This window comes from Eubalaena glacialis, chromosome 15 (assembly GCF_028564815.1).
Source record: "Eubalaena glacialis isolate mEubGla1 chromosome 15, mEubGla1.1.hap2.+ XY, whole genome shotgun sequence".
NCBI lineage: Eukaryota > Metazoa > Chordata > Mammalia > Artiodactyla > Balaenidae > Eubalaena > Eubalaena glacialis.
In genome coordinates, this window is record NC_083730.1 from 77358229 (window position 1) to 77376512 (window position 18284).

An 18284-nucleotide genomic window follows, 5' to 3' on the forward strand; every position below is an offset into this window, starting at 1 on the left:
AATAATAGGCCCTATTAAGATGGACTGAACTGGACCCAAATGGAATGGAGGAAGGGAGGATTCCCTTTCCAACCTTCTATTTAGGATTGGCATGGATGTTCTTTGAGGGATCAACATACTCAGTAAAAAGTAGGGCATTCATAATTTCAACACACTCAGCAGTAACTCTGAGCAACCTTATTTTTCTAGACAACAGGCTACGCGGAGGAACATGGTCAAGTGTTCCCCATTCAGTTTCTCACAGATATGTCTCCCTAGAGATTTTAGATAGAGCAGGTTTTTGTTCAGAGGGCTCCTTGTCTAAAAGACCTGGCACGGCACCTCCAATGAGAAAAGCACTTCCATCCAAGCACTGCTGCAGGGGGAGGCTCACCTCGGCCTGAAGGCTTTCGAGTCGGATGATGTGCTGGTTGGTTGATGAGTTTTTCTCCCGAAAGTCTTCTCTGAGGGCATGGACTTGCATGGATAGCTGTCTCTCAACTTCTGATGCCTGCAAGCAGAAGAGACCATAGAGCTGATTTAGAGGTTGTACAAAAGAGGCCTGATTTGCCTTTCATTTCTCAAGCATCTCTTTGCAACTCTATTCTACAAGTACACGATGAGAAACTGGTTTCCCATCCCTGGTCCCTTTGTTCCCTCACACCCAAACAAGACTAACCCCTATCCCTACCTCCACCATGAATGACTCTGTCTAGGTCTAAGACCACTTTGCTGATCAGAGGAAACAGGCCTAGAAAATTGTAAGTTCTCAAATGTTAGTTATCATCATTATGATTCTGCACACAGCAGAAGCTCAGCAAACATCTAAATTGAGAGACATTCTCAGTATTTTACATGGAAGAATAAGACTGATATACCTAATACCTTAGAAATTCCTTTATTTCTCCCATACATTTCCTTAGTGGGGCCCAGGCAAATCATCTCTGTCTGTATTTCTTACTTACAGTCAACATGGGTACTATTTAAAATACCCTGTCATGTCTGTTAAGATTTTTGCTGTTCATTCCTCAAGGAACTTTCGATTCTCTGGGGAGTGCTGGCTGAGGTGCTCGTTTCCCACCCTAATCCATTTATTCTCTAATGCTGAAACACAGCAAACACCAAATACCATTCGGTGTGTCAGCACCTTCTCTTGAATATGCAGGAGAGTACTTTGAAAGAATGCACCCTTGGAAAGATATGAACTCAGTCATCCTCCGGAGGGCCCAGCCCAGCCCCCACTGAGGAAAGCCCTGAACCCTGCCCTGTGGAGGAGAGCCACAGGACAGGTTAAGTAACTGCCTCAGTGCTTTTCTGAGGCCAAATAGGGTCAGTAAGCTTTATGCGTTCTCAGGAAAGATCACGGTGTGCAGAAATGGTTGGGAAAGGCTTTCAGAGGAGGTGGGGTGGTAATAATGTTGAAATGGTAGGCTAGTTGTTCAATGAGGCTCTTACAGTAATGGTTATACGTTCAATAGTTCCTTTTATCTTCAAGTGCTGTATAATCAATTGTCCATCTTTTTTTGGTTCCATAGATTCAACAAACGTGCCCCCCGCCCCAGACTACAGAGCCACAAAAATCAACCTCTAGTGCTAATTTTTAAACAATTACAAAACATACAACAAAAGAAAATCAAAACATCTTTTTCTTCCTTATTCTAAATTTAATTTTAGACACTACCAGCTTGTTTCTTAATCACTTAGAAACACAATATTAGTCATCCTTGCCTAAAATAAAATTAGTATTATTTATTAGGTACTTCACTAATGTGCCAAGAACTGTGCTAAATGCTTTACCTCAACTGTCACAACCAAAGTAGGGCCTGTCACCCTCAACTTACTACCAAGGCAACAGGCTCAGGGAAGTGAGGGAACTTGCCCATTTTAGTGAATGACACCATCAGAATGGTAAACTTTGGGTTGTCTTACTCCGAAATTAGGACTGCAATACTGCCTTCTTACATAGTATCTTGAAATAGTTTTTCCTATTTCTATCACTCACTATTGAAACCAACTTCATGAGTCCCATTTAGAAAGGCTGTTTTTCTTTCTTTTCTTCTTCTTCTTTTTTTTAATACTAAGCAATTTTATTTATGACTCTTGAAATTTCTTCAAATAGAATTTAGGGCCCATAAGGAAAATTTCCTCTTATAAATGCTGCAGTTCGATTGCCTATACTGAATTCAGTTGACTATCAGGGTTTCAAATATGTTCAGATTACAAAGCACTGGGTAATTCAGGCAGCTGACCTCATTCTGAGCATCACTGCCTTGACATGAATCATGAGACAACCAAAGAGATGCACTGAGGGCTACAAATCTAGCCCAGGTGGTATCAGAAATGCTCCTGTAGACAGTCTCCTCTCAAAGTGATCTTCCTAGAAATAAAATTTGTCTCTTCCCTCCAGGAAGCATGACACCAAAGTCTCAGCTCCTAACCACTATGTTATAATGTTTCCTTTAATTGTCTGACTCCTCAGATGTGCCCAAGGATATACTGTTCACAAAGACTTCTAACCTACAGCTCTCATATGAATCTCCAACAGCCCTAAGAAGCAGGAATTGATGGCCTCATTTTGCAGACAAGGAGGTGGAGGCTGAGAGGAGTGGCACTGCCCTGGTCTTCAGCCTCCCGGTTCTGTGCTCTCCCACCACACCATGGCCACCTCCAGCCAGGTGGCCAGTCATTTGTCTGTGATGGTGATGGAGGGGAATGGATCAATCAGACATATAAGTACCATCTGCAAGGAGCTAATGCACCTTCCAAAGTATATTATTTCCTTCTTTTTCAGAGATGGAAACTGGCTCAGATACTTAGACCTGACTACCAGAATGAATATTAGCTATTTCTGCACATAAATAATAATCTCTGAAGTTTGACATAACTCTAATGTTCTAAATGCTTTCTGAACAAAGTATCAGAAAGGTTACAAAGCCAATTTTAGTTCTATAGTGGATTTCAGAGCTTCTTTGAAGTTCTTCAAGTAGGAGAGTAAGCCAGAATAACAGTGGTCTTTCTGAAGAGATCTGCTCTGCTCCTGAGAGGAGGGATGTATGATGAAAGGAAAAAAAAGTTAAGGGTCAGATGGTCAGGGTTAAGAGTTCCCGTCCTACCATAGATATGGGTATGAGTTATATGAGTCATTTAACCTCTTTGAGTCTCACTTTCCCAATTTATAGACATATTCCTCCTTTACACTGTAACACAAAAAGGGCAGGTTTGAAGGTATGCCCATTTCCCTATTTGTAATTCAGGACTTTGTGGGATTGAGTCTAATCACTGAAGTGTAGGGAAATAAAGAAAGGAAAGAAATATCGCATTGCTACAAGTTTAGGGCAACTAGGATCAGTTGTTTGTTTTTTAAAAAAACTCAGGTACTGAGAACACCATGTGTATGTTATAAGGAGCTGTCATACACACAAGTCCACTGAGAACAGCCTGTTAGGTGACTTGGCCAACATCATGAAGGTCAAGCTAAAAAATATAGGGAAATACAGAAATATTCGGCAGCCATACCTTTCAGTTCTGTTCTCCTGGTGGCCTTGCAAAGATAAGCTATTTAATATCCAGGAGCCATACCTCTCTTGGAGATAAAAAACTTTCTCCTTCTAGGTTTAGGGCAGCTAGTCATGGCCCTGGGAACTTTTTTGGTGGTGGTGGTGTTATATTAATTATATATTAATTCATTTTGAAAGCAGAAAATGACAGGCATGGGACTTACAGTTTACTTCTCAAAATGATGAGTTTTGGCTACCATGCCTGATTAAGCAGCCAGTAACAGCTGTGGCAAAACTGTGGCAGAGAATGACATCTATAATCATAGGTGAATATAAAAAAAGATGGTATGCTTTTAGCTCAGGTATTCTTTTATTCTTAAACTCTTAAATTTTTTTAAATAATAAGAGTAACAGGTGACTTCCCTGGTGGTCCAGTGGCTAAGACTCCGTGCTCCCAGTGCAGGAGGCCTGGGTTCGATCCCTGGTCGGGGAACTAGATCCCACATGCATGCCGCAACTAAGAGCCCAGTCTGCATGCTGCAACTAAGAAGTCCACATGCTGCAACTAACACCCGGCGCAGCCTAATATTAAAAAAAAAAAAAAAAAGAGCAACAAATGTTCAGAGTAAAACAAATTAAGACGAACTGAAGGACTGAAATGAAAGTTTAAGTCTCCACTTATTCCTAATCAGCAGTACCACTCTCTAGTGATATATCTAATATCATCCATATTAGAGATACTTCTTGTGAGTCTTTGTAGAAATTTTCTATTCATATCTATCTATCTAAAACATTACTAAAATTTTGGCTTTAAAAATACATATAGGGCTTCCCTGGTGGCGCAGTGGTTGAGAGTCTGCCTGCCAATGCAGGGGACGCGGGCTCGAGCCCTGGTCTGGGAAGATCCCACATGCCGCGGAGCAACTGGGCCCGTGAACCACAACTACTGAGCCTGCACGTCTGGAGCCTGTGCTCCGCAACAAGAGAGGCCGCAATAGTGAGAGGCCCGCGCACCGTGATGAAGAGTGGCCCCCACTTGCCTCAACTAGAGAAAGCCCTTGCACAGAAACGAAGACCCAACACAGCTAAAAATAAATAAATAATTAAAAAAAATACATATAGTGTTTTAACATCTTTCTATGTCAATATGTAAATCTACCTTATTCTTTTTAACAGTTATCTGGCATTTAGTTATATGAATATACCATAATTAACTTAACTAGTCCCTGCTTATGAGCATTTATAGAGTACTTCAATTCTTTGTTATTATAAACAGTGCTTTCAAAAAATATCCTTGCTAATCAATCTTTGTACCTGTGGGAGAATACCCTATAAGTGAATAAATTCCTATAAGTGGAATTACTAGATAAAAGGAATGCATATTCATTTTTATAGGCACTGCCAAACTGTCCTCCAAAAATGTTGGATCAATTTACTGTACCCCTACTGACAGAGTATAAATATGCCTGCTTCCTAATACCTTGCCACCACTGGGTATTATGAAATGTTTTAATCTTTAGATACTTATTTCTAATGTTCTCAAAAACATCTCTTTTACTTTCATTGCATAAAGATTGAATAAAGAAAAAAAGACATTCAAGAAATAACTCTAGTTCTGTTAAAGAATGCTGAAAAGTTTAACACATACATTTCTTGAACTATCTGAAATGAACTACTTTTATAATCTGAGTGCTCAGGTAATTATTTATTATTTAATTAATCCTCAAATTGGCAAAAAAAAACTGACAGTGTGTTCCTTCTGCCCAATATGCTTGATTTGGTCAAGTACCATCTAGGACAGATTACTTTCTCTCCACTGAGCAGAGCTGTTCCATGATTACTTTTCCTATTGACATGATTAGCAATGTAAGAATATTTCACTAAACTGTAACATTTTAAATTTGTTTAAACTGGCCAAAGTAGAACTGTTAACTATATACTTTTTTTAAATTTTATTTTTATTTTTGGCTGCATTGGGTCTTCATTGCTGTGTGTGGGTTTTCTCTAGTTGTGGCAAGCGGGGGCTACTCTTTGTTGTGGTGCGCGGGCTTCTCATTGAGGTGGCTTCTCTTGCTACAGAGCACGGGCTCTAGGTGCTTGGGCTTCAGTAGTTGCAGCATGTGGGCTCATTAGTTGCAGCACTCGGGCTCAGTAGATGCGGGAGCACATGGGCTTCAGTAGTTGTGGCACACGGGCTTAGTTGCTCTGCAGCATGTGGGATCTCCCCGGACCAGGGATCGAACCCGTGTCCCCTGCACTGGCAGGCAGATTCTTAACCACTGCGCCACCAGAGGAGTACCAACTATATACTTTCTTGTTAAATGGAGGCAAGGAAGTTGCATTAGTTACACATGAGCATCCATTTAACTTATTTGTGAAAAGAAAAAAAATGAGCCAATTAACTTAGAAATTATAGTAGGAGAGATCTACCATTTTATTTTTATTTTTTAATTGAAGTATGATTGATTTACAGTATGTGTTATTCAGTTGTACAGCAAAGAGATTCAGTTATACACACACACACACATTCTTTTTCAGATTCTTTTCCACTATAGGTTATTACAAGATATTGAATATAGTTTCCTGTGCTATGCAGTAAGTCCTTGTTGTTTATTTTATATATAATAGTGTGGATCTATTAATCCCATAAATTTGTTTTCTATGTCTGTGAGTTTGTTTCTATTTTTGTAAATAAGTTCATTTGTATTATTTCTTTAGATTCCACATATAAGTGATATCATATATTTGTTTTCCTCTGACTTTCTTCACTTAGTAAGATAATCTTTAGGTCCATCCATGTTGCTGCAAAAGACAATAGTCCATTCATTTTTATGGTTGAGTAATATTCCATTTGTGTGTGTGTGTGTGTGTGTGTGTGTGTGTGTGTGTATTGCACAGCTTCTTTATCCATTCAGCTGTTGATGGACATTTAGGGTTGCTTCTATGACTTGGCTATTGTAAATAGTGCTGCTTTGAACACTGGGGTGCATGTATCTTTTTGAATTAGAGTTTTCATCTTTTCTGACTATAAGGCCAGGACTGGGATTGCTGGATCATATGATAACTCTATTTTTAGTTTTTTATGGAACTTCCATATTGTTCTCCATAGTGGCTGCCCCAATTTACATTCCCACCATCAGTACAGGAGGGTTCCCTTTTCTCCACACCTTCTCCAGCACTTACTATTTGTAGACATTTTGATGATGGCCATTCTGACTGGTGTTTGGTGGTACTTCATTATAGTTTTGATTTGCATTTCTCTAATAATTAGTGATGTTGCGCATCTTTTCAAGTGCCTGTTGCCCATTTGTATGTCTTCTTTGGAGAAATGTTTATTTAGGTCTTCCGCCCATTTTTTGATGAGGTTGTTTGCTTTTTTTTCTTTTTTTTTTTGATATTGAGCTGTATGAGCTGTTTGTATAACTTGGAAATTAAGCCCTGTTAGTTGCATCATTTGCAAATATTTTCTCCCAGTCCGTAGGTTATCCTTTTTGTTTTTTGTTTCTTTTTGGGTCGCAGCACGCGGCACACAGGATCTTAGCTGCCCGACCAGGGATCGATCCCACCGCACCCCCTGCAGTAGGAAGCACATAGTCCTAACCACTGGACTGCCAAGGAAGTCCCTATTTTTCAATTTTCAGTTTCTGTAACAGAACCCCAGAATATGGGTTTGTTTTGAAAATACATTTTGTTGATTTTCCCCCAATCTTTCTATGTGTGTATGTATGTGTGTATGTACAATTACCCACGATCATATTACTCATATAGATTTTTTCATTTTTCACTTAGCATGGTATCAGAAACATTTCCATGTTATTTATCATTACACTTCTTAATCGTCACTTTAAGTGACTGCATAATATTCCATCAAGTAGATATGTTATGATTTCCTTCCCACTCCCTTATTGTTAGGCATCTGGGATTTTCCCATATTTTGCAATTATAATGAATACGTGTCACCTTGGTGGTGGCAGAAGAACTTTACTACTAGTAGAAGTGGAATAGAAAACCTAAGTTTTCCAGTAGAATGGAAAAACTGAGTCAGAAAAGTAGATGATTATACTTTAGAATAGAAAATCTACACTAATTTGAACCGAAAATGGGTTTATGATTAGCCTTTGCTTAACTGGAAAATCCAATTAACCTGAAGTCTGTATTTTCTTACTTTCAAGGTCTTATAGTTAAAAACTTTCAAATTTGGTAATAGGTGCCATGAGCCTACTGACAGTAAAAAGGAGGCTTATCATGTAATATGCTATCTTGATTATTTATAGTAATAAAAGCAATAGCCATCTACTAGATGGTAAGTAAATGCAAAAATGTATGATAGCCTTTTGTTCTCACTAGGCTTTAGTATGCCAATTCCTCCCAAAGCCTTTCAAAAATAAAACTCAGAAGTTGTTTGTTTTGTATTTATATTTTACTTAATATATAAAGATAGTAAGATTTTCACCAATACCTTTCCAAAGAGGAGGTTTCATTTCTGGTAATACGGTGGGCTAGGTTATTTGGACTGACCTTCCTACTGAAAACAGCTAAAAATACTGGATAAAGTGGAAAAGATCTCTTAAAAGCATCAAAGAGCTGACAAGATAGTGACAGAGTCACATTAATATTTCACATATGCAAATTATTACAACCAACCAATGGAACACAAACAGTAACAAATAAACCTAACTACACCACAAATAAATAGCATAACCACAACTGTAGGGGGCCAAGAAGAAAATAACTTACTTAAATAGCTTTGGAAAACAGTCTTTTGACTGTATACTGTAAGGTTCAGGGAAAAAAGAACTCTACAGAGCTATTGAACTGTAGTTAATAAACTTGTTTCTCACAGATGTATGGTTTACCAATTCTAACATTACTGTAGTGTTTAATAGAATTGAACAAATAAGTAAATGTACCATGGATAATGAGAACCGGGTTCTCTTGTGGAAAAAAAAGTAACAAATAAGGGAAGAGGGAAGGCTAACATGAACTCTGTGGTACTGGATTAGAACTGGAGACATCAGAAAGAATTTACGGTTTTTAATACATATATAAATGGAGAGATTGAGAAATGATTATAGATACCTGTTTATGAATGTGTTAGCATTTACACACTTATTTCCTAATTCTGTCTTCTGAGAGGGCCTAAAAGTAATGACATTCTACTGCTCACATTGGTTTCTATATACCAATCTCTAATAAATGAACTAAAGCTCCTTGGAGAAATGGCTTGTTCCAGGGTTGGGGAAGGAAAAATACAAGATGAGCCTGGAACATCTTGTGATGCCAGAAAGAAAGGAAGTGCTCCAAAAATGATGGAGGTACACTGAGTGGACATAGGAGTCAACTCGAAGGAGCTCCCAATGGCTAAAGCTGGGACCATATGATCAATAAAACAAATAATGACAGCAATGGATTATAATGTGTAGAATAAGATAAATATTCATGAGTCCGCAATGATAAGTAAATAACTGTATAAATTAATTAATAAGGGAAGAGAGGCAGCTCTTCCTTACAGAAGAATTCCAATTAATAAATGTAGAAGGACCATTGGAGACAGAAAATCACCATTAGGCAAGCATCACAGTAATAACTGTTTCAGGCAAGAGCTAGAGGATGGGGACTTCCTTGGTGGTCCAGTGGCTGAGACTCCATGCTCCCAATGCTGGGGGCCCAGGTTCAATCCCTAGTCAGGGAACTAGATCCCACATGCCGCAACTAAGAGTTCGCATGCTGCAACTGAGACCCGGCTCAGCCAAATAAATAAATAAATAAATACACACAAAAAAAGAGCTAGAGGATGAATGCTAATAACTGGTGGGCAAAAGTCTGACGAGAAACAGGATATTTATATGGTCTCAAAGTATCTCCCCATAAGACTTATTGATTACAAAGAGGAAAAGAGTAACTTCACAGTGGAGAAGCCTGACACATACTACCTTAGCCGAGTGGTAGAAGTTAATATCACCAGTAAAAAGAATATATATATCAACACCTCATGTCCTCAATATGAAACACAGAGAAGGGCACAACTGCATTTCTGTGCTATTGCTGCAAAATTGCATAACCTAATTTAATCATGGCAAAACATTAGACAAACCCAAATTGAGGGACCTTCTATAAAACAATTCATCATTACTCTTCAAAAGTACCAACTTCAGGAAAAACAAACCAACACTGAAGAACTGTCAGAGATTGCAGGAGACAAAATAAACATGACAACTAAATATGGGAGGTTGAGCTGGATCCTGGGCCAAAAAAAGGATGCTGATGGGAAAATTGGCAAAATTCCAGTAGGTATGTAGATTAGTTAATATTGCCTCAATGTTAATTTATTGGTTTTGATAACTATAGTATGGTTACGTAAAATGTTAGTATTAGGGGAAAATAGAAGAAGGGTATATGAGAATATCTATTTTTTTCCCTAACTTCCTTATAAGGCTAACATTATTTAAAAAAAAAAAAAAAAAATACCGCATTGGTAGTGCCATTAGACACTTGGCAGGAGAAAACAAGTCATCTCTGAAGGATGGTAACTTCATCCAAAGATCAAATAATTTCCATAAATAATTTTCTAATAAAAATAAGCAGATTATAGTAAAACAAAAACAAAAATACCCATAGAAACAAAGACTCATGAGCAAGAACCAGCACAAACAACAACAGAAACATTCATAATGACTTCAGATCCTAAAATTAGCAGATATAGATTATAAGACAACTGTGATTATGTTTAGATAAATAAAAGACATGATTAAAAATATCTCTGTGGGGGGCTTCCCTGGTGGCGCAGTGGTTGAGAATCTGCCTGCCAATGCAGGGGACACGGGTTCGAGCCCTGGTCTGGGAAGATCCCACATGCCACGGAGCAGCTTGGCCCGTGAGCCACAACTGCTGAGCCTGCGTGTCTGGAGCCTGTGCTCCGCAACAAGAGAGGCCGCGATAGTGAGAGGCCCGCGCACCGCGATGAAGAGTGGCCCCCACTTGCCACAACTAGAGAAAGCCCTCGCACAGAAACGAAGACCCAACACAAAAATAAATTAATTAATTAATTAAAAAAAAAAATCTTAAAAAAAAAAACAAACAGCTGTATACTATTTAAAAAAAAAAAAATCTCTGTGGAACAGGAAAATATAAAATACAACTGACCAGACTGAAAATGACACAAGATGTCTAGCAATAAAAAACAATCCTTTGAGTTCACATAGCACCCTGGACACACACCTCTAGCAGAGCACGTATTACATTTTATTACAGTTATCCATTTGCATCCTTCTCCCTCACCACATTTTATGCTTTTTAAGGTGAGGGGTGACTGAGTCTAATTCATTTTTGTATTCCCAGTGGATAGTACAATGCCTGGCATATGATAAGTATGCAAAAAATGTCTGAACTGAACTGAACTAAGTATCTTTCATGGCTGACAGAAACTGCCCTTGAGCAATTAAAAGAATCAAGTCTAAATGTATAGTAGTATAGCTACTATAGGATGAAAAAAAACAAAAGTAAAAATCTCCAAAGAACTAGAGTAGACACACAGACCCCCAAATTTAAGTCAAAATGTTAACAAAAGTTTATTTAAGCTTTTACTGTGTGGCCAGATTTATGCTATGAACTAGGGATACAATAGTGAGGAAGACAGATCTGGTCTCTACTTTAGTTTCTAAAAATGTCGGAGCTGGACCTTACTAGAAAAAACAAACCAGTTATTTGAACTCCCTCATTGCACAGATAAGGAAACTGAGGGCCAGAAGGGATGCATAAGGGTCACATAACGAGTAACTGAAAGGTAAACAAATGAGATACCAATTTAGGGAGAATGACTGAAAAGAACGGAAAAACAAATCACAAAAAACAGGGACTTAAAATTTTAATAGCAATGCAGTTGATAGAGAAGGTTAGAGAATGAGAAAACAAAACCAAACCTGAGACATTGTAAGTAGAGTACTGATGCTTGCAAATATTCAAAGAAAAACATTTTCTTTTCCTGGTCTCTCATCTTGGGTTTCAACTAGATTAACTATTTTAATCTCTCTCCTGCTAGACTTTGAGCCCTAGTATCCACATTATTTAGTACATCACTGGTGCTTAAAACATGTTTGGAGAATGAATGGTTTATGTTTTATCAGAAAGTCAGTTTTCCTGTCAAGTTCTATTTTTCACTTTAGAATACAGAGTATCCTCTCTAGACTTTGCAAAGTACTACTTTACTACCAAGCCAAAGCAAACACAGAAACAAACACCTAACAATTCTTTCGAGTGAAAAATTTAAGATTTTAACAAAATGAAGATAAGTTTCATATTGATCAAGCTTTTCATTTTATTTTAGCTTAATGGGAATCTGTTTTTCTGAACAACCCAAAGTTCCATGCCTGTTACAGGTAGACATTTGCCCATCTAATCCATGTTGGGTTATTGGGTTCTTGTAAGTTTATGCTGTTACATGATAATGGTGTGGCTATGGACATCTGCTGTACTACTTTACTAATTAATACTATCTTAGTTCAGATATGTGATGCAGACAGATGAAACTCACTTTGTACCCAAGATTTATGTAGAAGGATGTTCACTGCACAATGGTAAAAGACTGGAGGCAGCCAAAGTGTCCACTGTTAGCAGATTGGATGTATCAGTGCAATGGAATGCTATATACATCTACCTGCACTAATATGACAGGTGAGGATTCTACCACTGAATCACCCACGCACTGATTACTTGCATTAATATGGAAAGATTTCAACAATGTAATATAAAGTGAAAAAAACCCAGCATATTTGATCCTATTTACCTAAGATTATGTGTATATGTTTATTTAAGTGCACACATGCATAGAAGGCCTGGAAGGCTGTTCATCAAAATGCTATCAGTGATTATCTTTAGAGGATGAGATTCCTAGTGATGTTCATTTTGGAAAAAAATTTGTCATAAAGTTTGAATATTCTATAGTAGTATGCATTATCTTAATAATTAGGGAAAATAAAGTTATTTTATTTAAAAATAGGTAAATTCATAAGATATCAACCTAGGGAGAAAGGTGAAAGAAAAAAAATTAACATCAAATAAAGATCAGAAATTTTAGTAATAATGAGGCTGGGGAGAGCGATACAACAATCACAACAAACCTCAGACAGCATAAGCTTAGAAAGATTGAGGGGGAAGAGAAGTTATTATTATTATTTTTTAAACTTTTAAAGTTCGAAAACTTAGTTTCATGTCCCTATGAGGTATATAAAAAATACAAGACACAATCTCCATCCTCAAGTAGCTGAAGGAGAATGAGATGAACACTCATGAAGAAGCCAATATAAGGTACAGAATAAATATTTGTACATACTGACAGGTAGTATGAGAAATGCACAAATAGCTCAAGACAAAATATGGTAGATGTCTTAAGAGAAGGAACAACAAAGAATACAGCTGTGTGATCTTGAGAAAACTATACAACCACTATACCTCAGTTTCCTCATCTGAAAAATGGTGATTAAAAGATCTACCTTAACAGTTATGCCAGCATTAAAATGAAATAATGTTAGGGAACCGTGGACCGGAACCATCCGCCCTGGCCAGGCATGAAAATAACTGCTTGCATAAGTTGTCTCACAAGAGAAGGTCCCAATAGGGAACAAGGAACTGACAAACTGCCGCCAACCAGAAGAATCAGGAGGGGCCGAAAAGAGGGAGGAGATGCCAGCCCATAATATATCCTGTTAACCTCCCAGAAACACTCACGCTGGAATCCATACTGAGAGATGTGCATGCCACCAGGAAAAGCCCTGAGTCAGACCAAATGTGGGCATGAGCAAAACGACCGGGCAGAGACAACCCGGAAATTAACCCCCATCTCCACAAAACCTGAGACTGCGAGCCACGACGAGGCAGAGCAGTTCTCCTGGGTTCCCTTACCCCGCTGCTCTCCGCTTGAGCGCCACTTTTCAATAGTCTTTTGCTTCATCAGCACGTGTGGCTCCTCGGACAATTCATTTCTGAGTGTTAGACAAGAGCCCCTCTTGGGCCCTTGAAGGGGTCCCTCTCTGGTAACAATAATGTAGATGAAATGTTTAGCACAGACTAAATATGTAATATGTTATAGCTATTACTATTATTTATGATAAAGTGAAAACTCCAAATAGAATACTGACATTTGCTCAAAGGAAAACATGCAATTTGAAAGTTGAAACCTCAGAGACTATCTGGCTCTAACCCCTAATTTGGTGGCTGATGAAACTGAGGCATGGGTCAACAAAGTGAGGCCTTTGATATGATTTGAGTGAGCGAAAGTAAGGTCCTGCCTAAGATCACACAGCTAGTTGGCGCTTGACTACTATTTTCAGTTTCTTTCCATTTCAATACCATTATTTTTCTTTCAGACAAAAACAAAGAGTCACATATTGGATGATTTTCAGGGATGCCAAAAACTCATCCCCTAGAATGAGGAAAGTCTGATGCCATTAGCAATGTTTATTACTCATGGGAGGGAATGCCTGCTTATATGAGATATGTGGAAAGCTGCTCTTTGACATTTAGAAAGTGTACGCCTACCAGATAGGGGCCATGTCTAATTTTGTTTTATTTGAAAGAACTTTAAAATTAGAGCACAATAACTGTTTTATTATCATCCTTTTCATCATTATCACAATCCCTCAGCATCAAAGACCTTAATTGAAAAAGAAAAAAAAGAGAAATGTTAATCCACTTTTGTTTCTGAAGGAGGGCCATTATTCAATGTCAGATCCCTACTGCTAGTTTAAAAAAAATATTTCAGAAGAAGTCAGAGAGAATAGATTTTTAAATTTTTATTTTTAAATGTTCCATGAGGACTCATATAATAAAACAGGCCCTAGATATTGCCAATATACTGTATTCATAATCAAAGCTTTTGATTCATGTAGTCTTTTTTTTTTCTTTTTTAAACCAAAATAACACAATACTCTGTGTTCACTCGATGGCCTGGCACTTTGCACTAACTCCAACATGGATAAAACACTTGCTTTCTATGCTTTTAATTGAGGATACAGAGAGGAATAAAACTCAACTCTTGTGGGAAAACTGTCTTCCAAATTCAGGCTCTGAAAAGAACATGGTCTTTCTTCTCTACCAGTTACGGCATTGTGTAACCTCAGGCAAAACTGCAGGACTCTTTGTGCCTTCGTTTCCTCACTTGTAAAATGAGGATAAAGTGGTAACTGCCTCAAAAGGCCGTTGTGAGGATGAGATAAATTAATCTATGTAAAGTGCTGAGAAGAGTGCCTGGTGCACAGTAAGTACTGCATGTGCGAGCTGTTCTGTTGCTACTATTGTCTGCATCACTATTAATGCTCTAATAACCTCAAAGATCAACTGGATTGAAGACCTGAGGTTCAAGTCATTGGCCCAGAAAGTCTAAAAGATTAAATACAAAAGAGGGCAGATCTTAAAGAGCCTAAGAAAATTTGGCATAGAGATTGATTGGAGAGAATGACAGCCCTCACTGAGGTCGAGATGCAGGGAATCTAGGCACTCTCTTTTATCCATGGATGTGGTGTGGTGATCATAGAGAAACCTTGAAAGGTCTCAGGGGTAGAAAAGGGGAGTGGATATGGAAATGTAGCCAAGCTAAAAGAATTACTATCCAGCTAAACTGAGGAACTGCATTGTCTGCAAGCACATGTCTGTCTTGGAATAGGCCTTCCTGTTCCCTCAAGGTTGAAAATACCATGAGCACTGCAAACTTCCCAGAATTCGAAATGTTTATGCTTTCAAAAGATTACATGGAGATACCTGGAAAAGAAACTGAGAACCTTTTCATAATAAACAGGAAGGCTGAGGGGGAAGATAGATACTTTGAATGACATTCTACTTAAATTTTAATTTAGGTCAGTGATGGGAATGGGTTGGGGTAAGTAGACACTTAGGAGTCCTTCACAAGAAGACAAATGGTGTTGTCCTAGGGACACACTCAGGATTCCCTCAGAAAATAACTGTCACAGCTAATCCTAATAAAGAAAGAAAATTCTAGTATTATTAATGTTTTTTATTTCTTTTGGTCATATGGCTCACCCAGGGACTCATCTAGACCTTAAAAAAGGTTGGAATGTTCAAATGTTCCTGTTTGGAGGTGGAGAAGGGTTAAGGAAAATTTGCTTTCCAAACTGGTGGTCAATTTCTTCTTCCCACCACCATAAAAACAAAACTATTAATCAAATTATGCTTTTTTCTTTTTTCCCTGTACATGCCTCTATGATTTTGCTTATGGTGTGCTCCCTTCTTGGAATACCTTTCCCTGAAAATTTTCACCTGATAAATTCTTAACCTCAATGGCCCAGTTCAGAGGTGACACCTGTATCGCTTTTATAATCTCCTAGGGTAAAATGACTACATTATTTGCAGTCCTGTAATAATACTCTATTTTGAGTATTACATACTCTATTCTGTTTATTTGTTTACTACAGTCTGTTCTGTTTACTTGTTTACATGTGTGTTTTCTCTCTTACACTGTGAAGGACTTAAGAACAGGAATTGGAACTCATATTAATCTTTGCTTAAAAACGTATACAGCACATAGTAGGTGCTCAAATGTTTACTGTATGAGATAAAATCTGAACACCTTAAGTACTTTTTGAGATAGTCAAGCTAAGACTGGAGAAAACAGAAGTGGGATTAAGCTAAACCACAGGAGTGTCCCTTTAGCAAATTTCCAGCAGGATCATCAGGTAATTAATGAGATAATTCCCTTTGATTTAAATAGCCCATCCACAGGAAAGGGCATTATTTCCTCCTATAGGTCATCACCACGACTCAGGCGGATTTACTTACGCTTTGATGTAAATCAGCTATGACTGATCTGCTGATTTGCTGATTGGTTCTTCTACATATACTTTCACTCTGCTTTTGCATGTGGAATCTTTTAATACTCAGAACCCACAACTTCTTCCCCTGTGCCTTCTATAAACCTCACAGAAGTCTTTCTTTTATAAGGTCATTACTGATTGATAGAAAATAGATTTGAACGAAATCCTTTTTGGAGCTTGTCATTAAGTAGGCACCCCCAGAAGTATATATATGGAAGTAGGCTTTAAATTCAGATTTATTTGGGACTTCCCTGGTGGCCCAGTGGTTAAGAATCCGCCTTCCAATGCAGAGGACGTGGGTTCAGTCCCTGGTCAGGGAACTAAGATCCCACATGCCGCCACGGGGCAACTAAGCCCACGCTCTAGAGCCCGTGCACCACAACTAGAGAGCCCTTGTGCCACAACTACTGAGTCCACACGCTCTGACACCCACGTGCCGCAACTAGAGAGAAGCCTGCGCACTGCAACGAAAGATCCCGCATGCCGCATCTAAGATCCGATGCAGCCAAATAAATATTTAAATTCACATTTATTTTATCCTGAAGAGAAGCCCATGTTCTGTTAGTTTGGGTTGAATGCAACAAACTAAATCTGAGGAAAAGAAAGATAATGAATATTTATTAAGCACTTTCCATGTCCAAGCACTGCTCTAGGTAACACGTTATTTCATTTTATCTTAACAATGCTATGGGATATGTCCTGTTAACATGTTTTAAGGATGAAGAAAGTGAAGCTAAATGAGATTAAGTCACATAGTTGAGGTCATTTAATCAGTAAATGATAGAGGTAGTATTCAAATGCAGGTCTGATCTGAAAGCCAATGAAAATGCCACTCTACAACCACACCCACAGGAAAAGACTCCTCACACCGACCTCTGGTTAGGTTTACCAGCAACAACCAGACCTCCAGTGGGCACTTCTTCCTGAATGCTTTCAGACCGCTTTTGTAACTTATCTCCAGCCCTGACCTCTTCCCTAACTTCAGGCTCCTCTATCTAACTGCCTACTCAACACATCCAGTTGGATAGCTGATGTGCAGCTCAAACTCAATGTGTATGAAAACTGAACTCCTCGTTCTAGGGCCCTCCACCCCAACACGCTTTTCCTGCATCTTCCCTTTCTCAGGAGATGGCAACTCCATTCTTAGAAGTTTTAGGCCCACACAAAGGAATTATCACAGATTCCTTTTTTTCCCCCTTCTACCCACATCCAATCCATCTACAAATCCTGTGGGCTGTACCTTTGAAATTTACCTCAGAGGGTTGTTATGAGCATGAATGAGTTGATGCTTATAAAGCTGTTAGAACAGTGCTTGGCATAAGCATTATGAGTATTTATGAAGCAAAAGAAATATCCATCATCCTACCGCTACTCTCTGTCCCCACTTTCCCACCCTAGGTCTGGCCAGTATCATCGTTCACCTAGACTACTGACTACAGTAAGTCATCACCTAAGTGGTCTCCCTGCTTCCAGCCTTGCTTGTCCTCCTAGAGTCTACTCTCCAAGCAGCAGAGCAATCCTTTAAAAACCCAAGTCATATCATGTCACTGATCAAAACAATCTAGAGATGTTCCATCTTACTCAGAATAAAATATAACAAAGTCCTTATCATGGCTTATAAGACTCTAAAAGACTCCTGCCCTCACCCGCCCTCATCTCTGATCTGCTCTTTTATCCACTGTGTTCTCTCTGTTCCACTCCTCCTGGCCTCCCGGCTGTCCTCAGCCCTGTCGAGCATACTCTTCATCACCATCCGTGCATTTGCTATCCCGCTGCCTGGAACGCTCTTCCCTTAGATATTCACAAGGCCTGTTCCCTCACTCACTCGTGTCTCTTCCCAAATGTCATCTCATCAGAGAGGCCTTCTTTGTTCACCTGACCCCTACATGTGTCAATCTCTAGTACCTCCCTGTTTAATTTTAATCTAGCGCACTTATCACACCTGATACTTAGCTTGTTAATTGAGTTATTGCTTCTCTCTCTGCCC

At 38.7% G+C, this 18284-nt stretch overlaps 1 protein-coding gene across 4 annotated transcripts in view; it reads right to left on the minus strand.

The window, feature by feature from the left end:
* Window positions 1–18284, minus strand: part of BICDL1 (BICD family like cargo adaptor 1) — a 95243-nt gene that overhangs the window by 25577 nt on the left and 51382 nt on the right. For all 4 annotated transcript variants that reach the window (XM_061170147.1, XM_061170145.1, XM_061170148.1 and 1 more), the window contains exon 3: window positions 374–490. In XM_061170147.1, the coding sequence (XP_061026130.1) occupies window positions 374–490 (117 nt within the window). The remainder of the gene's footprint in view (window positions 1–373; window positions 491–18284) is intronic.